Source organism: Symphalangus syndactylus, chromosome 1 (genome assembly GCF_028878055.3).
Source record: "Symphalangus syndactylus isolate Jambi chromosome 1, NHGRI_mSymSyn1-v2.1_pri, whole genome shotgun sequence".
In the NCBI taxonomy this organism is placed as follows: domain Eukaryota; kingdom Metazoa; phylum Chordata; class Mammalia; order Primates; family Hylobatidae; genus Symphalangus; species Symphalangus syndactylus.
The window spans coordinates 69,080,675-69,103,802 of NC_072423.2; the positions used below are offsets into that span (position 1 = coordinate 69,080,675).

Below are 23,128 nucleotides of genomic sequence, written 5' to 3' on the forward strand. Positions count from 1 at the left end.
TCCTCCTATCTTGGCCTCCCAAAGTGCTGGGATTACAGGCATGAGCCATTGTACCTGGTCAAAATTTTCTAAAAGTGGAGTGTGGGTAATGGTTGCCCAACTCTGTAAATATACTAAAAAACACCAAATTGTATACTTAACATGAGTGAACTTTATGGTATGTAAATTATATCTCAAAAATACACTTTTAAAAACCTAATATATATCATTTAAAATAAATTTATAAGTGAAATCTTTTTCTAAAGATTGTAAAATTCACAATGCAATTGCTGAAATTTACCTTTCTAATTTTGCCTTTTCCATTTATCTTTTTGATTCTCTCACATCAACCTCTGATAAACTGAGAATCTTTCCATTTCCTTAATTTGTGGATTTGAAAACTGGCTTAAGTATAAATTTTAAATTGGAACACCTTCGTCCCGTCCGTAGTTAGTAACGTGAAGTCTGGCCTAAACCTGGCAAAGAGGCACCATTCTGGGTGTGGGCACTGAGAAATGTTGAGGAACCCTAGACTGGGTCAGGATTCCCAGAAAAAGTTCACAAAGGAAGGACCACAGCATGACAAAGATTTTTGGAATAGCCAGCGATGTTCTCTGGCTCTGGTAAAACAACGGAAAGCAGAAGCAAAGACCTAGCTTAGTTCATCCTCATCTAGCCAGGTTGATCCTGGTGATTTGGCTAAACGAACACACTTGCCAATTGCAGTGTGTCTGTTCTTACTGCGATTTTCCCAGAAGGTCAGCTCCTGTCTTCCCTGACGATATAGACATTTTCATGATGCCTTTGTGGTGGAGAAAGCCTGATATGCTTTTCAGATGTTTAGATATTCAGATATCTATACCAGTTGCCGGTCTGGGACAGAATTCAATGGTCATTTTTACTGTTCAATGCTGATGTGGTATGGCCTGCTAACTGTCCCCAGTAATCATTCTTCCTGCTTCCTTTTAGTACTAGGACCCCTGAGTGTTAGCAGAAAACATGGCTGGCTAACAAGACAGTACCTCCTAGCTCCCCTCACTGTGAAGTGTCTGCGTGTGCTAAGTGTGCACCAAGCAGAGGTGATGAGGGCAATTCTGCCTCTGCCGCACCACTCCCTTTCTTTCCCCTCCCCATAGGCTGGGATGGGAACCTGGGACAGTACCCCAGGGCACAGTGCAATAACAACATAGAGGGGACCTGGGAAGAGGCATCTGGATCATACTCAACTTTCACATACAGGAGAGAAACAAACCTTTTTTTATTTCATTTCAGCAGCTTAGTCTAGATCCTAATTAAAATCCTGGGTTAGCCATTGGAAGACCTATAATCTAGTTCCACTTCTGCTTCTAATTAACTGAAGTTTTTGGTAAATTATGGTACTTTTTTGAACCTCAGTTTCTGCATCTTAAAATTAAGGGGTTGTACTAGGATGAGAATTCTAACATTTTTGAGCCATCGACCCCTTTGACAAGCCAGTAAAGCCTAGAGGTCCCTCTGAGAGTAATGCTTTTTTTTTTGAGACAGAGTCTGGCTCTGTCCCCCAGGCTGGAGTGCAGTGGCACCATCTCGGCTCACTGCAAGCTCCGCCTCCCGGGTTCACGCCATTCTCCTGCCTCAGCCTCCCGAGTAGCTGGGACTACAGGTGCCTGCCACCACGCCCTGCTAATTTTTTTGTATTTTTAGTAGAGACGGGGTTTCACTATGTTGGCCAGGATGGTCTCGAACTCCTGACCTCGTGATCCGCCCACCTCAGCCTCCCAAAGTGCTAGGATTACAGGCTTTAGCCACCGAGCCCGGCCGAGAGTAATGCATTTAAACACATAAAATAAAACGCATGTGATTACCAAAAAACCTAAATATACTGAAATACCGTTCTAATCATAGACCCTTTGGAAGTCTGTGGATCCCAGTTGAGCACTCAAAATGTTTATGAGTTTATGATTCTGTTTAGTGTATGACAGATAAAAATGAGCTAGTCTACCTGCATTGTTTATATTTTAAATTTTCTCTATATTATGATGCTTTAACATCTTAGACACCTTTCTGGCTAAGGAGGGCCTGCCTTCCTGAGGCGAGCCAATTCTTAGGGCCCAGAGGGGAGCATGACTGATATGCAAACTAGCCACTTCAGCCACACCTCCTTTATCTGGCCTGTAGAATCTGGGAAGCAATATTGGTCTGCCTTAATCATCCCCGGGGCCAGGTTCCAGGCAAGTAGGGACCACAGCTGTAACTTACAGTCTACTGAAATTATTTGAACTAGCCAATCCTAACTTGTTTACTTGCCCTGCTTTCCCTTCCCAAGGAAACTCTAATAAAGGGCTTGGTCTAGGCACTGCTTAGCTCCTCCTGCCCCTTCTGACTCATGACTGACACTGGCACTTTCCCATGTGGCCCAGCCGTTCCTGTTCTAGGACCTGTGAGTATTATAAACATTGTTTTCTTGTGCCTCTCCTGGATCTCTTCTTATGACTGCACCTGACTAATCATCCCATAAAAAAACATAGAACACTACCCTGGTAGCCTAAAAGTGCTAATGGTCTTCCCAAGTGCTAGGATCCTGTGGAGGAATAATATTCCACATGTACATATCCAATCCATTTAAGACACCACCAAAAAGGCCGGGTGCGGTGGCTCACGCCTGTAATCCCAGCACTTTGGGAGACCGAAACCGGTGGATCACGAGGTCAGGAGATCGAGACCATCCTGGCTAACATGGTGAAACCCCATCTCTACTAAAAATATAAAAAAATTAGCCAGGCGTGATGGTGGGCGCCTGTAGTCCCAGCTACTCGGGAGGCTGAGGCAGGAGAATGGCGTGAACCCAGGAGGCAGAGCTTGCAGTGAGCTGAGATCAAGCCACTGCACTCCAGCCTGGGTGACTGAGTGTGACTCCCTCTCAAAACAAAAAACAAAAAACAAAAAACCACACACCACTGAAAAAAAGAAAGACTCCTAAAGTCAACAATTTTGGTTTGTCTCAAGAATTAAGCTGAAACCCCTTGCTTCCTAGTTCATCAAAACAGAGGCTATAAAGTTCAGTTATGGGCCGAGGGACCTGAAATGAAATAATAAATCTACTCTCTGAAATACATATTAAAGACTTACACCCAAAATAATAGATCCTTCTTTTGCAGCAGCTTCCTTAAACTGAGATGGCTGGTATCATTAGGATTTAGCATCTCCACCTGAACAGTCATAGGGAACTGTACTAGTGGCTCCCTGAAGATGAAGAAAGTCCTGATAACAATGATGGAAACATGGTCTGGAAAATGGTGACTTTTGAGTTGGTGCCCTCAGGGCTCACCTTTTACACTAGGTCTACTTTTTTTTGTTTTTGTTTTGAGACAGGGTCTCACTCTGTCACCCAGACTGGAGTGCAGTGGCACAATCTCAGCCAACTGGAACTTCTGCCTGCCAGGCTCAAGCCATCCTCCCGCTCCAGCCTCCCAAGTAGCTGAGACTACAAGTGCGCACCACCATGTCCGGCTAATTTTTTGTTTTTGTAGAGATGGGATTTTACCATGTTGCCCAGGCTGGTCTTGAACTCCTGAGCTCAAGTGATCCACACATCTCAGCTTCCTAAAGTGCTGGGATTACAGGCGTGAGCCACTGGGCCTGGGTCTATTTTATTGGAAACGAATATATTCTTATTCAATGTAATCTGCAAGAATTTCCTTTTTTCTTTTCTTTCTTTTGTTTTGTTTTGTTTTGTTTTTTGAGACGGGGTCTTGTTCTGTCACCCAGGCTGGAGTGCAGTGGTGCAATCACAGCTTGCTGCAGCCTTGACGTCTCGGGCTTGAGTGATCCTCCCTCTTCAGCCTCCCAAGTAGCTGGGACCACAGGTGCATGCCACCATGCCCAGCTAATTAAAAAAAATTTTTTTTTGTAGAAATGAGTTCTCGCCTATGTTACTAGTCTGGTCTTGAATCCCTGGGTTCAAGAGATCCTCCCACCTTGGCCTCCCAAAGTGCTGGGATTACAGGCGTGAGACATTGCACCCTGCCAGAATTTTGAAATGACTCTTCCATCATTATGAAACATGTTTGAACGGTTTTGTAATAAAAAACTGCTTTGGCTTCAGTGTACTAAATATTGTTAGGTGTTTTGTTTTTTGCTAGGACTTACCTCGAACAAAGACATAAGCACTATATTGTTCATAATATTCTCCCATCCGTACACGGATTGTATAGAGGCCTTCATCTTCTTTGTTGAGATGGGAAAATGTCAGTGTTGCCCGCTCTCCACTCCAAAGTGTTTGCACCCATTTTGATGGAGAAAGAGGTACTCCTAGAAATATTTTAAAAGTAAGCAAATTAACTTATTTTTGTTTTATAACTTCCTTCTTGTCTCCCCTCCATTCCTCTCCTTAGCCTTTTCTATAATGAAAGTAATTTAACTACTAGAGGAAGTCTCTAGGACTTTGAGCCATCCTGATATGTTTACACTGGTAAAAATACTGGACCAAAAGTAAGGGGATCAGGGGCAGACACATAATCTGCAGGGGCCTCGTGTAAAATTACATTACAAGGCCCCTTGTTCAAAAAGCAGAGAAAAAGTACAATTAAAGGTGCTAAAATATGTCTTATTCCTTTAAAAATATTTTATTACTTATGGTAATGTAATGGGGTAATACAAGTTGCAAAAAATTGTATTTTGGTGCCATAATTGTATATGTAATCAATAATAATACATTACTAGTAGGAGACCTTGATTGATAATAAGATATTGCTGGTCTGCTTTTCTGCAAATTCATTTATTAGTCATCAAAATTTATACTTTTAGCAACTTCATTTTAAATCAATATAATCAAAAGCAACATCAGTAACTCTTTATAAATGCAAGCTCACGAATGAGTTTCCATAATTTTTTTAGAAGGACCTTTCTGCTGATGTAACTGTTACCAGAGCTGTTAAGAAAGTTACATAGGCTATGACAACATTGGGTTAACTTTCTGAGAAACTATTTCAAAATATAAATTTTAGTAATCTAGAACTGATGACTCCAGATTCTAGAACCTAGAATAAAGGTACAATCTAGAATTTAGAATAAAGGTACAATCTAAAATCTAGAATAAAGGGACAATTATTCTAAAAAGATTTAACTCTTCATACAAATCAGTTTCATGTAAATCTCAATTTAATTTTAAGTGTGAATTTATACAGTTTCATTTTAATGCTTTGTCCAATATAGCTTTAACCTATGGAGGTGATACTACAAGCCGAACATGATTTCATGATTTGCATAAAATTCAGGATGCCTGTTTATGTATTCTATTACTGTATCTTCAATTATAAGTGGTAATTTTAAAACTGTCTTCCTTGTTAATAATAGGCTCATCCAAAGTTTCATATGAAAATGTTCTTTTCCATCAAATGCTACAATCTTTAAATTTAACTTCTAATTCTAAGCCTCAAAACCAGAGATTCGAACCTCCTTGAAGAATTCTAATAACTACCTTATTCGCTTTATTGCAGTGTCTACATGTACACTTTTATAATATTTTACTGACAAAATTTACTGTCCTATTGCCAACAGTTCCTGTCCCCATGCTCAGGCCAGGAGTTAATATTTGTGCAGATCCCACATAGCTGAGTTCTGGGGAAAGCCGGGCAAGCTGGCCCCACACTGTGTGTCCCTATGCTGCCTCCACGCTGAGCCCCTTCTCTCCTCTGCAGCCATGGGACCCATCACCACGGCTACTGCTGCTGGTGCCACCACCATTGCTAATTCCAGTCTGGCCCTAGTTCCTGGTCTCTGCCATCACCTTGGAATGCCATGGTGCCACAGACTGCCCCAAGTGCTCATGTGCACAACTGAAGACCACACCTGCGGCTTGGTGCTCACACTGCCTACTACCCACTGTCCACTGTGCCCGGGAGCCAGCACCTACATGTGTCTGCACTGCTATTCCCATATTTCCTCTGATCATGTGCATGTGCCATAGTCCCATTGGACTCCACGTATAAAACACAAGATCAAAGATAAAGTGATTATGAACTTCAAGGGGGTGACAGCAGAGCATTAAATGAAGCCCAGATCTCTTGGTCCTATAAAATGGCACCGTTCACAGGCCCAAAAAGTCAGCTATGGAGAGGACCTATATTTCAGTCTGATCTCTTTCTATCTCGTTTTTGTTTTTTGTTTTTTTTAATTTGAGGCGGCATCTCGCTCTGTCACCCAGGCTAGAGTGCAGTGGTGTGATCTCAGCTCATTGCAACCTCTGCCTCCCAGGTTCAAGCGATTATCATGCCTCAGCCTCCTGAGTAGCTGGGATTACAGGCATGCGCCACCATGCCTGGCTAATTTTTTTTTTTTTTTTTTTTTTAGTAGATATGGGGTTTTACCAGGTTGGCCAGGCTGGTCTCAAACTCCAGACCTCAAGTGATCTGCCCACCTCGGCCTCCCAAAGTGCTGGGATCACAGGCCTGAGCCACTGTGCCCAGCTCAGTCTGATCTCTTTAACTAATTATGTAACTTTCAGGGAAATTACTTAACCTCTCTGTGCTTTTGTTTTTTACCTGAACAAAATGGAGTTTGAATAATAAATAGTCATACAAATAATAATAATAAAGTACCTTATAGGACAATACCACAAGGCATTATCATTAACTATTTTTTCTTTCATTTTTCTGCATTTTTCCAAAATTTATTTTCTAAAACAATTAAACAGAAAAACTATACGATAATCTTACTAGTACACTACTAAATGTGTCTGGAATTTTAAAGTTTTTAAGAGCTTTAAAATATAATCATCTCTATAAATAAACCAAGAGAAAACTTTAAGATAAATTAAAAGGGATGATGAAATCCCTAGGCCTTATTCATTACTCTCTCCACGACACATCTTCTATTAGCTAGGAGCTAGCATGGGCCTCGCAGATATGTATGTATGGGCAAATTCAATTTCTTAAATTTCAATGCTGTTTTCAATACCTAGGCATAAAGGGAGGCAGACAAGTCAGAGAAAGTACAGATTTTCTCCGGAGGCTTTTTATCTGTGTTAGACCTAATACAGACAATATAAAAGAAGGCACATGGTAGTTAAAAGATCTCCAGGCTTAGAGTAAACACCAGCAGGTCTGGAGGTCTCCCGTGGCAAGAATTTGATTGTATGATTTGGGGCAATCCCTTATTCTCTTCAGACAGTTTCTATATCTTGGTCTATTCTATGAGATACTCTAGTATAGAAACAGTGTATTTGGACCTAAGATTTATTGTTATTTTATTTTATGTTTTTTGTTTTGTTTGTTTTGTTTTGAGACGGAGTCCTGCTCTGTTGCCCAGGCTGGAGTGCAATGGCGCAATCTTGGCTCACTGCAATCTCTGCCTTCTGAGTTCAAGCGATTCCCCTGCCTCAGCCATGCAAGTAGCTGGGACTACAGGTGTGCACCACCACGCCCAGCTAATTTTTGTATTTTTTGGTAGAGACAGGGTTTCACCATGTTGGCCAGGCTGGTCTCAAACTCCTGACCTCAGGTGATCTGCCCACCTCAGCCTCCCAAAGTGCTGGGATTACAGGTGTGAGTCACTGTGCCTGGCCTATTGTTATTTTAGAAATAGCATTATTTTTTAAGCCCAATGCTTCAACTCATCAACTTGTTTTGATAGCTTTTTCATTTTGTTTTGCTTTGATTGGGTTTTACCTGGAGTGTTACTTTAAATATACTTTAACCCAAATGGAGTTTAAAAAGGGGAAATTAAATCCTTATTTCTTTCTCACACCAAACTATCATGGCTCTAGGCCCTTTTGAAGCAAAGTGAGATTGAATTGTGATTTAAAGCCAGAATCAGAGGAACTGACAATGGAAGGATTTTCTTTCTGTTCTACCAACCTGTTATAATATGATGTAAAGCAAAAGGATCATTTTATTTATTTTTGTGTCCTTCAGGGACATCAGTAGAACTTGGATATATTGCATGCAGAATATACTTATCAAAAATTTCAAAATTATAAAAAGCCTTTAATACGTTAAAACAAAAGTACCAGAGTCTGAAATTCTTCTGAATGTACTCTTCTGGTTAATTAATAATAACATCAGGATTTTATTGTTTCATAAGGTTATGTTTTTTAAAGTTACATACCATTTTTGTGGTATAGATAAGTCTATGAGGATGGGTATTTTACCAAATGGATTAACTTACAAAATGAATATACTTTTTTTTTTTTGAGACAGTCGCTCTGTCGCCCAGGCGGAGTACAATGGCACCATCTCCACTCACTGCAACCTCTGCCTTCTGGGTTCAAGTGATTCTCCTGCCTCAGCCTCCTGAGTAGCTGGGATTACAGGTGCACACCACCACACCTGGCTAATTTTCGTGTTTTTAGTAGAGACAGGGTTTGGTCATGTTGGCCAGGCTGGTCTCAAACTTCTGACCTCAGGTTATCCGCCCATCTCAGCCTCCCAAAGTGCTGAGATTACAGGCATGAGCCACCACGCCCAGCAGAATATACATTCTTTATGATTCTTTCCACATCTTACTTGTTAAAAGGAAAATATCATCTCCACAAATATGAAAGTGTTGCTACTTTGCTATACATGTAAAAACCTTTTAATCGTGTAAAGGTAGTCCCTTCTAACTTCCAGATTCCACCAGCTCCGATAAACAGATCTGCAATCTGGTCTACAACCTTCTTCAAATAAGAACCTAAGTGAGCATTCTTTGTAAAGACTCACCATTTCTGTACCACTGGATCTCTGGCTGGAAATGTTTAATGTCAGGAGTGATGACAACACGACAGCCTAGACTCATTGTCTCTCCCTCTCTCCCAAAAGACACATCAAATTTGTCATCAAAGTGGATCTCAAACTTGGATGCATAACCATACGGGGTCACACCAACTGGGTACAAAAATAACAAATATCAGTAATTTTTTTCTTCATCAAAGAGGCACAAGCATTTTAATAAGCACAGGCAGAAAGCAGTCACAGCAAAAAAAAAAAAAAAATGAACAAATGAGCAAATGATTTAACTGGGTCAAAATGAAACTCTATATAAGAAGTATTTAGAACATATGCATATATCATTTGTATGGAAATTCTTGCTTCATTGGTTATATAAGCTAAATGCTTATTTTTATTATTGTAATGAATAGAACTTAAAGGGTCAGGTTTAATGTCTTAAATGCAAATTAATACCACATTTAGCCTAGACTTAAATCTTTAGCTGCAAAATATGCACTTTGTAATTTTAGATGTTGAGTTAAACTCTACTGCTTGTACTCTTGGGACAAAATAGCCATATCCATTATTCATAAAAATGGAGTTTTTCATCTGACAAGGGATTAATAACCAGAATATATAAGAAGCCCAAAGTACTCAATAGCAAAAAATTCAAGTAATCCAATTTAAAAATGAGCAAAAGATCTAAATAGACATTTCTAAAAAGAAGACATACAAATGGCCAACTGGTATATGGAAAAATGCTCAACATCACATGAGAGAAATGCAAATCAAAACGACAATGAGATATCATTTCACCCCGATTAAAATGTATCCAAAAGACAGGCAATAACGCTGACAAAGATGTGGAGAAAAGGAGATCCTCTTACGCTGTTGGTGGGAATGTAAATTAGTACAACCACTATGGAGAACAGTATGGAGGTTCCTCAAAAAAATAAAAAATTTCCATATAATCCAGCAATCCCACTGCTGGGTTTATATCTTAAAGAAACGAAAACAATATATAACAGAGACATCTGTACTCGGATGTTTATTGCAGCCCTTTTCACAATAGGCCAGGATGTGAGATCAACCTAAGTGTTCATCCATGGCAGAATGAATAAACAAAACTTGGTACATATACTCAATGGAATGTTATTCAGCAAAAAAAAGATTGAAATCCTGTCATTTGCAACAACATGGATGGAACTAGAGGACATTATGTTAAGGGAAGTAAGCCAGGCACAGAAGAACCGATATCATGTGTTCTCACTCAAATGTGAGAGCTAAAAAGAATTGAACTCATGGAGATAGAGAGTAGAATGATGGTTACCAGAGGCTGGGAAGTGTAGTGCGATGGGAAATAAAGAAGGGTTAGTTAATGGGCACAAAAATACAATTAGATGCAAGGAATAAGATCTGGTATTTGGTAGCACAATAGTGCAACTACAGTTAATAATTTATTGCATATTTTCAAACAATGGGAAGAGTGGAATTGGAATGTCCCTAATACAAAGAAATAAGACATGTTTGAGATGATGGATGTTCCAATTACCCTGATTTGATCATTACACATGGTATGCTTGTATCAAAATATCACATGTACTTCATCAATATGTCCAACTACTATGTATCCATAAAAATAAAAATAATTTTTAATTAAATAATTTTAATGGAGTTTTAAAATAAGTTGCTTCAGTTTCTTTAATGATCTGAGTAATAAATATTATAAGAAATGTCCACAGGAGAAAATGGAGAAGTTTAAAATATTCTAACTTTTAAAAATATTATTCTCAGAAATATCTTATTTACAGATTGAGTAAATGCAGCCTGCGTAATCAACTCTCCTAGGCTTTATTTCCTCTTTTCACCAAAGAAAGGACTTGGGAAAGAAACGACTGTTTATTGATGGGTTATTACATGCCAGACACTTTCACATTTGACATATCATCAATTCCTTGCAACAACTCTATGCCGTAGATATTATTTTCTTCCTCTCTTTCAGGTGGGGATATGGAAGCTCACAAAAGTAACACACACCTACTGCCAGAATTCCACAGGTAGCTGTGTGAAATTGAAATTCACACTCATAACTTCTCGACTCCAAAACTTAGGCCCTTTCTCACATATTTTGTCCCTCTTCCTAAGACTTCTTTCATTACACTTGAAAATGCAAGCTAACATTTATTGAGTTCGACTTTGACCAAGTATTGGTCCAAGCATTTAATACCCCATATTAACACAAACCCCATAATAATGCTATTACGTAAGTACCACTAATATCTGCATTTTATAGAAGAAGAAACCGATGCATAGGAAGGCAAAATAACTGACCACATTCCCCTGCAGAGCCACATTTGCACCGGCTGGCCGTTTCTGTGCTCTTGACCAATACATTGTACTCTCTTGATTTTGTGTGTTCCCAGGTAACCCTAATCAACAGTGAAATAACTTCTCTTTGGAAGCACATCTCCCATCTGCCTCACTTTAATGTGTTGATGTTCATTGAGACCAGAGAGAGAAACAACTTGACAGATCTTGCACAGCGCTGGGAGGCTGCGCTGGTTCCAGAGCTGCCTTAGCGGGTAGAGGTGAGGGCTGCCGCCAGATGTTCTAGATCCAGCTGGAAAGACAAGTAGGTGACCTAGAAACGGACCTAACTTCTAGGTTCTCTTCTGTATCTGAGATTGGACTGGACTGTCTGCAATAACTTTGGGGTTCAGTAGGAGGCACCCCAGTTTAACAACCAGAAGACAACACATCATTCCGTTGTCATGTCCTCAATCTTTTATCACGTGTACTTACTATCCTGGGAAAAATGGTTTAGGGCAGGGGTTGGCAAGTCTGGGGCAAATCTACAATGCCTCTTGTTTAGACTATTAAGAATGGTTTTTGCATGTTTTAGTGGTTGAAAAAAATAGAAGTACAATATTTTGTGATGTGAAAAGTCACAAGAAATTTTAATTTCAATATTCATAAAGAAGGTTTTATTGGAGCACAGCCATGCTCATTCATTCTCCTACTGTTACGGCTGCTTTTGTGTTACAGAGGCAGAGTTGAGTGCCTGGCCCCAACTATTCTATCTCAGCATAAATCAAGAGATGGGAGAAGAACATGATTCAGGATGTGCTTCTCTGTTGCTCTACCAGTCATCCCTTCTCACCCATGGGGCTGATACCAATCATCACAACTTGGGATATTAAATGAGAAGCCATTCCATGAAATCAGTGGAGAAGGTCAGCCACAGACATCAAGCTAACCAGCCAGGTGAAAAACTGGTATCAGCCATTTTCAAAACTACCACTAATTTTTTAATGTTTGAAAACCAAGTTAGGGCTTGACTATCTTTTTCAGTCTGACCACTGTAAGTATATAATTATTTCAACAACCATAAAGATTTTGCTTTTATTGCTTCTCATAAATACAAGTTCTGATGTAAATGAAATGACTGACATTCACAAATTTGCAAATTACCACTGACCAGAATATTTTTAATAAGTTTTTATTAAATCACATTTAGACTTCATTTTAGATTGTACTTTATAACTTAATGCATTTATTTATTCATTCATTATTGAATACCCACTCTGTGGCAGGCCCAACCTTGCCTTCAAGTGGCTCATGGACCAGTGAGAGAGACTGACACACAACAGGTAACAGTGTCCAGCCTCACTGACACTCCGATGAGGTGCCGTGGCCTCACCCAGGACACCTAACCCTGACTGGGTAGGGTGTAGGGGCGACAGTGGGGGTCAGACCTGCTTTCCCAAGGAAGTGATGCCCATCTGCATATTTAAGGGTGAGAAAGAGTGCTTTGATATAGTCCAGACTTGTGTGTGTGTGTGTGTGTGTGTGTGTGTGTGTGTGTGTGTGTGTGTGTGTTTGGTTAAGTCATTCTGCTCAGGTTTGTATAATGATCTTTCTCAGTCTAACCCAGAAAGACGTAAAAGCATTTGCTATTTTTAGCCCATCATATCTGGGCTTTCATAAAACCAGCACAAAGCAATTCGATTCAGAAAGAGAACAGTAACCAAAAAAATCTAAAAAAATAAGTAAATAAAATAACCACAGGTACCTACTACATCCAACCTAGCATATACTATGTTATATATAGTATGCATTTATTTCAGCATTATGGACTAGTTTATTATGCCATATTTTACATAGAGGCGACACTTAGTAAATGTGTTTTTAAACTTACAGCTGAGGGGCATGGTGGAAGCCCCAGCATGGAAGCGAGTCTCATCAAACTCTCCCTTATACCCTAGACAAGAAAACAGAAATGTATGTGAACTGCTTTGTGATAGATTTATTTTAAAACAATGGGAAGAAATTTAAAAACACACACACACACACTTTGAAGGAAACAAATCTAGCAAACCTACTCTTTACCACAACTGAAGCATATGCCGAAAGCTCTCCTTTAACATTCATCGCTGACGCCCGGTACTGAGCTGTATCTTCAAAATCACATCTGAAAGAACAGATGGAAATGAATATCCATTGTAGTGACAATCCTTGTAATTACTAGCTGTTCTATCAGGGAACTCTTTGCTATCACAGCCCCCCGCAAATCAGTGGCTAACACATGGCTCTTTGGTTCTCCTGGTATAGCTACTGTCTCTGATCTACCTACCTGTGGGGTATTACCTAGTCCAAGTGATCTACTGCAGTTTCATGCCAGCAGCATAGACTGGGGAGAGAACACCTATAGTTCACTGTGACCCTAACCTGGGTTCATTTAAACTGTCAAAAAAAAAATGTCAACCAAGTGCTAGGCACATAAATTACAGAGTGAACAGCATTGTGATCTGCTTACTTGTCTAAAGTTGCATTGGGAGGAGAAAATGTGCAGGCATGTACCTTTGTAGCAAGTAACTACCCAGAGGCACACTGGAGGGCGTGGCTTTCCTGCTGTCCTGCCCCTGTGGTGGGTTTCAGTCTGGGGGCAACCAGGCAATAGGGAAGAGAAAGAAGCAGTCCCTCCATGTAGATTCCCACAACCTCCCTGAGCCAGGTTGGTCTATGTGTTCTAGCTTCAAAGCTCATCTAAGTTATTTACACTTCATTTCCACTAAGGTTCAGGCCATACTTGGAATTTCAGCTCACAACACAACACAAGAAGCACCATTTGGATGTCCTTCTAAGTTATAATACAGAAATTGGAATTCTTATAAAAATGGACCATTAGGGAGAGAATGGTCTCATGGAGAGATGAAGAGGCTAAGGTTTCAAAGCAGGTTGTTTTATGCCTTATCATTACCAGTTTCTCATGTTCTTCATTGTTTCTCAGGGTTTAGTTTCATTTGTGTAAATTTTTTTTCTTGCTGAAATTTTACAGACATCAATAGAACCCCAGGAAGGCAAATACAGTTGCCCTTTTCATAACTACTTAATTTTGAAAGTAACCACATAGCTCACTGCTGCTTCAGCAGAACCACCCACTGGCAGAACTGACCTGACTTTGGGTCAGGGTCAGAGCTTGGCAAATGTCACAGGGTCCTAGCATCACTTGGCCAACTCCTCTGATCTGAGGAGAAGGCTATAAGTCTCTTGAGAATGAATGATATAAATTTCACCTTGACATTTATGCACACCATGGTTTTATCTAAACTGAAAATGGTGGGAGCTTGTTTAGCTTTTTCATTGACCTAATTAGGTTTGAATTTCAAAATCATCTTGGGAGGCATAATAAACATTTGGGAACTTAGGAATTTTGATGTAGGTTTCATTTTCAAATTTTGCTTTGGATTCTACTTTAAGCTCAAACATCTCAATGTCTAGCCTGCTTCACATACACAGATTGACAGAGTACATACCATGGTTCCTGGCAAGCTAAAGGAAAGAACATTATCTCCAAGTTTAGCCCACATTCAATGCCACCTACCCGGATCTCCATGGCCTTTATTTATTAAAAACAAGAGAATGTGATGATGATATTGATTTGGGACTCTGAAACGATTACTGAATATAAATGCCTCTTTATGCAACATATTTTTCTTACTTACATCTGAGAAAAATTCCCAAGTATATAAAAAGATAAATAATAACATGCAAATTGGTTTTTTTCTCACCATCTTTGACCAAATCCAAATATAAAATCACTTTGGGAGGTAGTGTGGGTATGGTAAGGATCAGTCATACATATCACTTTCAGGTGTGCGCCCAGAGAAGCACCATATATGAATGTCTCTCATTGTGATCACACAGCATTGGGAAGAAGTGGGGACAGTGGCAGTTAATTGCAGGGGTGAGACGCCTCCCTGAGCAATGGTGAGCAACACATGGTCACTAATGTTCTCTTACGCATTAATCTCCAGAGTGTGCATTCCATATCGACTCTCAATAATATACTTTCCAGGGTTTGCATGGACATTTATTGGCACCTGGTTTTTATACCTATAACAGAATGGAAACAAAATGAAGTAAGCTGAAGTATAAACAACTTCATGATTAAACACACACATACAATTCTTATTTTTGCAGGAACACCTGTAAACAGGGCGCTGAGGGTAGCAGCAGCATCGATTAAATAAATGTAAATCATATTAGCTTACGTGAAGTGCACCAGCAATACAATCACATTCTTGATGAAGTGCTTTGCCCTCTTCTATAAACTTACATGAAAAATGTTGACTATTCACAACAATATGGCTGAATGTCATGTAACATAATGTTACCAAAAAAAGCCAGTTACAAAAGAGTGCACAGAAAAATGATTGCTTTTATACAGAATACAAAAACAAAAAGACTAATGCTACTAGAAATCAGTAGTGTGTTGGGACACATGAAGGAGGCTTCTTGAGTGTCAATAATGTTTATTGATTTGGGTGTCAGTTACATGGGTGTGTGCAATCTACAAAAATTCACTAAAGCAATTCATTTATAAAAGTCTGCAGTCTTTGGGAAGCCAAGGCGGGCAAATCACTTGAGGTCAGGAGTTCGAGACCAGCCTGGCCAACATTGTGAAACACCATCTCTACTAATAATACTAAAAATTAGCCAGGCATGGTGGCACACATCTGTAATCCCAGCTACTCAGGAGGCTCAGGCACGAGAATTGTTTGAACCCAGGAGGCGGAGGTTGCAGTGAGCTGAGATTGTGCCACTGCACTCCAGCCTGGGCGACAGAGTAAGACTCCATCTCAAAAAAAAAAAAAAAAAAGCAGTATATAATATGCATACTTTTCGTGTGTATGTTATATTATAATTTAAAAGGTTTTAGGCCCGGCATGGTGGCTCTTATGCATGTAATTCCTGTAATCCCAGCACTTTGGGAGGCTGAAGTGGGAGAATCACTTGAGGCCAGGAGTTTGTGACCAGCCTGGGCAATAAGCAAGACCCTGAATCTACAAAAACTACAAAAAATTAGCTGAGTGTAAACCTGTAGTCCCAACTACTTTGGAGGCTGCAGTGGGAGAATAGCTTGAGCCTGAGAGGTTGAGGCTGCAGTGAGCTATGATCGCACCACTGCACTCCAGCCTGGGCAACAGAGTGAGACCGTGTCTTAAAATAAATAAATAAAACAAACAAACAAATAAATAAGCTTTTTAAAAATAAATAAATAAAACAAATAAATACATAAATAAGCTCTTTAAAAAGTTGATCACTGTTGATGTAACAGAGAGGAAGGCTTTGTGTTGGGGGTTTTATTGTTGGCTATCTGTGTAGGATGAGAGCAAAACATTCTTCCTGCTAACATTCTTGCATGTTGTTAGAAGCAATATCATTATTATTATTATTATTTTGAGACACAGTGTCACTCTTGTTGCCCAGGCTGGAGTGCAATGGCATCATCTCAGCTCACTGCAAACTCCACCTCCCAGGTTCAAGCGATTCTTCTGCCTCAGTCTCCCCAGTAGCTGGAATTACAGGCACCGGCCACCACGCCCGGCTAGTTTTTTGAATTTTTAGTACAGACGGAGTTTCACCATGTTGGACAGGCTGGTCTTGAACTCCTGACCTCAGGTCATCCACCTGCCTCGACCTCCCAAACTGCTGGGATTACAGGCGTGAGCCACTATGCCCAGCCTGCAATATCATTGTATTGAACGATCGTTATATTTAAGTGTTTTATTCAATGTCATAAACAAACACGGCTCTTGCCTTGGAAGAATTTATAATACAAATCATGAAAGGAAACTTCTGACAAATAAGAGCTGAAAGCCTCCCTTTTTCTGACTGTTCCATATCTGGTTAAGCCCTCAGAGAGTGGACTACGCAGGGGGCCTCTCCCTGGGACCCTGTCTTCTTGGTCTGTACGTGGCACCTGGATTCTTCACCACTTCCTCATGTTCTCAGTAGCCAGTGGCTATGGTGCTGGACCAGGCTTTTCTACTTAAACCATTTTCTGCCCAAAAGAGGAACTGGGTTTCACTTGTTTCCCTTTCAGATAGCCCACTTCGCACGCACAGATGACGTCAATAACCCTGATAAACACAGCTGACACAGAGAATGGACTATGAGCCAGGCAATGCTCTAAGCGCTTTTTGCATACATTGGTAAGTTCAGTTCTCACAACCACCGTATGAGATAGTGCTGTTTTTAACCTCATTTTCCAGATGAAGAAACCAAGGCATGAGGGTTTCAGGAACTTGCCCAGTCCCACAGCCAGGAACAGCAGAGGGGGGATTTGAACCGGCAGCCTGGCTGCTGACCCATATGATGCTTCCATTTTCCAATTGTTCTCTCTGCATTTCATTTCTTCAGACTTGTGGACATGATCATAAGGAGGTTTGGGAGTAGGGAACATGATGGAAAGGGAGAGAAAGGAAAAACACTGGCTTCAGTCAGCTCCTTCCTTTCCCCAACTCTCTCACACACACATACACCCCTCCATCCCTAAAGCACGTTATTCATTTTCTACACTTCAAACAAACAAGCAAACAAACACTTTCCTCCATATAGCAAAACCTGAACTCATCCTTCAAGATTCAGATCAAATGCAACTTCTTCAATAAACTCTTCCCTAAAATATGATATAATATGAATTGTTCCTGCTTCTGCATCAGAGTTACTTGCTTCAAATTACTAAATATAACATTTATCAAAATTATGGTTGGATATATGTCTCTTCTATTAAGTTGCCAAACCTTTGAGGTTGGGATTGTGTCTGATCCACATTTACTTTTTTTTTTTTTTTTTTGAAACAGGGTCTCACTCTGTCTCCCACCCTGGAGTGCAATGGTGTGATTATAGCTCCCTGCAACCTCCACCTCCCAGGCTCAAGCAATCTTCCCACCTCAGACTACCAAGTAGCTGGGACTACAGGTATGCACCACCACACTCAGCTAATTTTTTCTATTTTTTGTAGAGACGGGCTCTCGCTATGTTGCCCATGCTGGTCTTAAACTCCTGGGCTCAAGCAGTCCTCCCACCTCGGTCTCCCAAAATGCTAGGATTACAAGCATGAGCCACTGCACCTGGCCTGATCCACATTTACTTCTATTCCTACTCCTGAGGAAGAATGAGTCATGGGCAACCAGCAGGCCCTCAGAATTGGTTAAATTTGGTTGAACAGAATTATTATGTAATGCAATAGATTAATTGTAGCTTCATAATTTTTTGTCTGAGAGAACAGAGTTCTGACAAACATATATGTCATGATATGGATGATTTTATTTTAAATAAATAGAGATGAGGTCTCACTATGTTGCCCAGGCTGGTCTTAAACTCCTGGGCTCAAGCGATCCCCCTGCTTCAGCCTCCCAAAGTTGGATGATTTTAAATAAATGCACACGAAGAAAGTAAGATGACACTCTGAGTCTCAGTTCCCTCAGATGTGAAATGGAGAGGGTGGGACTGGCTTAAGAATCACAGCTGCGTGGCAGGTGCAGCAACATAACCTTCTCCAAACACAGAAGACCCTACAAGTTGATGCAGTGCTGTTTCCTGCCAGCAGCTTCTGACAGCTGTCTCAACCCAGCTCGAGCAGACAGGACTATCTGATGAGAGATGGCCTGGAAAAAGAAATCTACTGGCCACTCTCCAGCATTCCCCGTTTAGATGAAGTACAGGGTAGAACATGTTAATTGGCATGCTCTTCTTCTATAATTGGTTTAGGTAATTTCACACTGGACTCAGAAGCTCACTCTGGCTCTGCTTTTTCTTGTGCTGGAGGGTTTTCAGTGGTTCCTCTTTGCCTAAGAAAAGCGCTGTGATACCAAATGCTGTGACATGTGCTGTTTGACCAAATGACTCAGTGACACTCAATTTGGCTTCTGATCAAAAGTATTGCTCATATCTCTATAAAATTTTCATTACAAAGTATTCTGCAGGTCAGCAGTGGCAGTTCATGTCTGTAATCCCAGAACTTTGGGAGGCTGAAGTGGGAGGATCGTTTGAGGCCAGGAGTTCGAGACCAGCTGGGTAACATGGCAAGACTCCATGACTGTAAAAAATAAATTTTTAAAAATAAAATTAAAAAACTATTTTGCAGCTCCCATAGTTGCTTCACCATCCTTTCCTTGCATTACTACTCAATTTAGCACCTTAATGCCTTTCCCCCAGCTAACGACTTTTCTATTATCACCACATGACAAGAGAAATGGATTTAAAATACACACACACACCACACATCACTTTGACTGCAGAGCCTGTAGTCTTTTCTCTGGAGCTCCAGATACCAATGTGAGAAATTCTTCATTTAAAGCAGTGGGCAAGGATTAAGTCAGAAAGGTATTTGATTCTATTCTCCAAGGAATTTCACCCAGTGACGCATTTAGGTTTGGAGTCACTTGAGACTGGCTGTCTTTAGCTTTAAGTCAGGGAAGAAAAGAAGAATTTGGGGTCTGTTCTGTATATACTTCACAGCTTGTTATTTCTGGAACATGAAATTCCAAGCTGAGTAGTCATCGGCTAATTTTGGAGGTTAATCCACACCCTGGGATTACATGTCAAAAGCTTTCTTAAATCCCTGTGAATATTCAGATGTATACTATCTCCCTTATCATTTTTATGTAATGTCTATGAATTGTTAATGAGCTTTCAGTATACTATAAGTTTTTCCAGTGACATTTCCTTTATGTGTGTAAAACACACAATTCCCCCGGACAAATGTCAGTTTGGATGTTGGGCCGAGTTTATGGTATGGGGTCACAGTAAAAGCTCTTTGGCAGTGTAAAGCATGATCAAGCAAAAGACTTCACAAAAATTATTTTCTACCCACAAATAATGCACACCAAGGTGATCTTTATTCTTTTGAGATGGAGTCTTACTCTGTCACCCAGGCTGGAGAGCAGTGGAGCGATCCGTGCTCACCGCAACCTCCGCCTTCTGGGTTCAAGTGGTTCCCCTGCCTCAGCCTCCCAAGTAGCTGGGACTATAGGAGCACACCACCACGTCCAACTACTTTTTGTATTTTTAGTAGACATGGGGTTTCACCATGATGGCCAGGCTGGTCTCAAACTCCTGACCTCAGGTGATCTGCTTGCTTCGGCCCCCAAAGTGCTGGGATTACAGGCATGAACCACCACGCCCGGCCAAAGATGATCTTTAATATACTGAATCTCACCACAAATGAGATTGCTGCTTATAATCCAACCTGTTTTGAATAAATCATTCTAGACCCACTTTAAAAACTAATTATCTGAGAGAGAGAGAGAGAGATCCCATTGATAGATTTTGGAATTACGTAAATAAGAAACATCCAAAATAAAACTCCAAATCCGTATGTTGGAAAACTGTTGTGAATTATAAATAATTTGTGTTAACCATTTTAAATATAGGCTGTTTTTTCTATGATAATATGGTAGTAACTAATAAATTTGAATATGTGATGAATAATTCTAATCTTGAAAATAAACTCAATGCATGATTCTATTATGAAATTTACAAACCCTCATAATTTGTGAGAATAGAAGAGTTTTCCAAATCTCTGCCTTTGTAACTATTTTATTCCTAGGTTTTGAATTATTATAATGGGCTTAATGACACATTTCTTTATCTATTTGACAATGACTTTTGGGTGAAAGTGAATAATTTTTTCTTTCTTTTTTTTTTTTTTGAGACAGGGTCTTTCTCTGTCCCCCAGGCTGTAGTGCAGTGGTGCAATCTCACTCACTGCAACTTCCACCTCCCAGATTCAAGCGATTCTCCTGCCTCAGTCTCCTGAGTAGCTGGGACTACAGGTGCCTGCCACCACACCCAGCTAATTTTTGTATTTTTAGTAGAGATGGAGTTTCACCATGTTGGCCAGGTTGGTCTCAAACTCCGGACCTCAGGTAATCCGCCCTACTCGGCCTCCCAGACTGCTGGGATTACAGGCGTGGCTGTAACTGGCTGAAACTGAAGAATTTTAAACATGTATTGTAAATGTTTTGCTTGAGGATCTAGTCCAGTGTCCAACATATAGATATGAAAGCATGAGTGCCGAGTGAGTGAATGACAAATACACACTAATACCGACACATTGCTCCAGTGAGTTTTCCTGATCTCCCTGCAGGCTACAATCAAGACTTCCATGGACAAATTCAATCTAGGCTTCAGGCCAGAAACCCAACTGAATCCTGCTCTTTAAAAAGTATACCTGTCGTGAGGTGGGGGGACAGGGAGGGATAGCATTAGGAGATATACCTAATGTAAATGACGAGTTAATGGGTGCAGCACACCAACATGGCACATGTATACATATGTAACAAACCTGCATGTTGTGCACATGTACCCTAAAACTTAAAGTATAATAATAATAATAATAATAAAAAGTATACAATTAACACTATTCTCTCCTTTTAAAGAAAACTTTTTCCTTCTCCACTATTTCACATAATGTTTAAAATCTGACTAGGTAATACGTTTATATGGTTCAAGAACCAGAAAGAACAAAGGGTGCACAGTGAACCCTTCCTGGTAACTTCCTAGCACTTTCGTCCCTTTGACAAGGCTCCCGCTCAGGGTCAATAGCTTTTCTTAGGTTCTTACGTATCCTTCCAGAATTTCATTATGCAAATAAAACAAACACAAACATAAATGCTTCCCCCCCCCTTTAAACAGAAAGACTCTTATTATACAAGTTATTACATAAATGTATCCTATTAAATTTTAAAACTTTAATTTTTTTCACTACATAAGTATTTTCCCTTCTGTGTTGACAGAGTCCTCCTGCAGGCTGGCCAGCTTCACGGTAGGGGTGCAGCAGCATCCTCTGCAACTGCCTTTTCTTTCTTTCTTTCTTTCTTTTTTTTTTGAGACCGAGTTTCGCTCTTGTTGCCCAGGCTGCCTGGAGTGCAGTGGCGTGATCTCGGCTCACCGCAACCTCCGCCTTCCGCGTTCCATCAATTCTCCTGCCTCAGCCTCCGGAAGAGCTGGGATTACAGGCATGCGCCACCACGCCCGGCTAATTTTGTATTTTTAGTAGAGACGGGGTTTCTCCATGTTGGTCGGGCTGGTCTCGGACTCCCGACCTCAGGTGATCCGCCCGACTCGGCCTCCCAAAGTGCTGGGATTACAGGCGTGGGCCACCGCGCCCGGCCTGTAACTAACTTTTCTACCGAGGCCAATGCTTAGACGGGCTCCCTGCTGCTGTCAGAGCGAGTTGGGAATAGGACAGTACTGCATCCTGTCTCTGCACCTGACCTTAATGAGGGATGTGTGTGCCCTGTCATTCAGTGCTCTCTGGGTAACCTCTAGGTTCCACATGAATAGATTTGGTTAGTAATGTGGGATTGGTTGGAGAGCAGCTGCTGAGTGTTTGTATCATTTGTTAGGCCTCATTTGTTAGGCCTCAGGAACTCCCATGACATGAAGGTGTCCAGTGGAAACTTGGAGCCAAACCCTCTTTGGAAAGGACTCTGCCAGAGCCAGGCCCGCCACACGTGCCTTTGAAAGTCATGGCTAAGGACTTAACTGCTATGAGTGGAGGTAGTGTGATTATATGAAGCATCATCACAAATTTACTTCTTTAATAAACCTGCTGATATTCAGGAAGGGCATTCTCATATTCCCTTTGTACTTCTCCTCAGTGTCAGGCCCAGGAAACTGCAATCGGATACCAAAAAGGTATAAATGTGAGCAATGTCATCACCAACAATCTTGGTTTTTACTTGGGCTGCGGGTTCCCAGGTCTTCAAGGGGAATCCTGCTTATTGAAGATTTCATGCCCTGTACCAGTGGTGCAAAGTCAATTAGCACTCCAGTGAATGATTTTTCTCTCTTTTTTTTTTTTTTTTTTTTTGAGACAGGGTCTCACTCTGTTGCTCAGGCTGGAGTGCAGTAGTGCCATCTCAGCTCACTGCAACCTCTGCTTCCCGGGTTCAAGTGATTCTTCTGCCTCAGCCTTCCAAGTAGCTGGGATTACAGGCATGCACCACCACACCTGGCTAATTTTTGTATTTTTAGTAGAGACAAGTTTTCTCCATGTTGGCCAGGCTGGCCTCAAACTCCTGGCCTCAAGTGATCTGCCCACCTCGGCCTCCCAAAGTGCTGGGATTACAGGTGTGAGCCAGCTCGCCCAGCCCAGTTAATGACTTTTTAAAAACATGCCCAGAAAT

The 23,128-nt window shown here is 40.8% G+C and overlaps 1 protein-coding gene and 1 long non-coding RNA gene across 2 annotated transcripts in view; one reads left to right on the forward strand and one right to left on the reverse strand.

The window, feature by feature from the left end:
• MYOM1 (myomesin 1) overlaps positions 1-23,128 on the reverse strand; it is a 181,896-nt gene that overhangs the window by 98,209 nt on the left and 60,559 nt on the right. Inside the window, exons 7-11 of the mRNA XM_055237126.2 lie at positions 14,949-15,041; positions 13,028-13,116; positions 12,844-12,906; positions 8,658-8,822; positions 4,108-4,269 (exon numbers count right to left, since the gene is read on the reverse strand). Coding sequence (XP_055093101.2) covers positions 4,108-4,269; positions 8,658-8,822; positions 12,844-12,906; positions 13,028-13,116; positions 14,949-15,041 — 572 coding nt within the window. The remainder of the gene's footprint in view (positions 1-4,107; positions 4,270-8,657; positions 8,823-12,843; positions 12,907-13,027; positions 13,117-14,948; positions 15,042-23,128) is intronic.
• Positions 12,239-23,128, forward strand: part of LOC134736863 (uncharacterized) — a 60,690-nt gene continuing 49,800 nt past the window's right edge. The window contains exons 1-3 of the long non-coding RNA XR_010121266.1: positions 12,239-12,441; positions 17,035-17,143; positions 17,795-17,912. This is a non-coding gene — a long non-coding RNA (uncharacterized lncRNA). The remainder of the gene's footprint in view (positions 12,442-17,034; positions 17,144-17,794; positions 17,913-23,128) is intronic.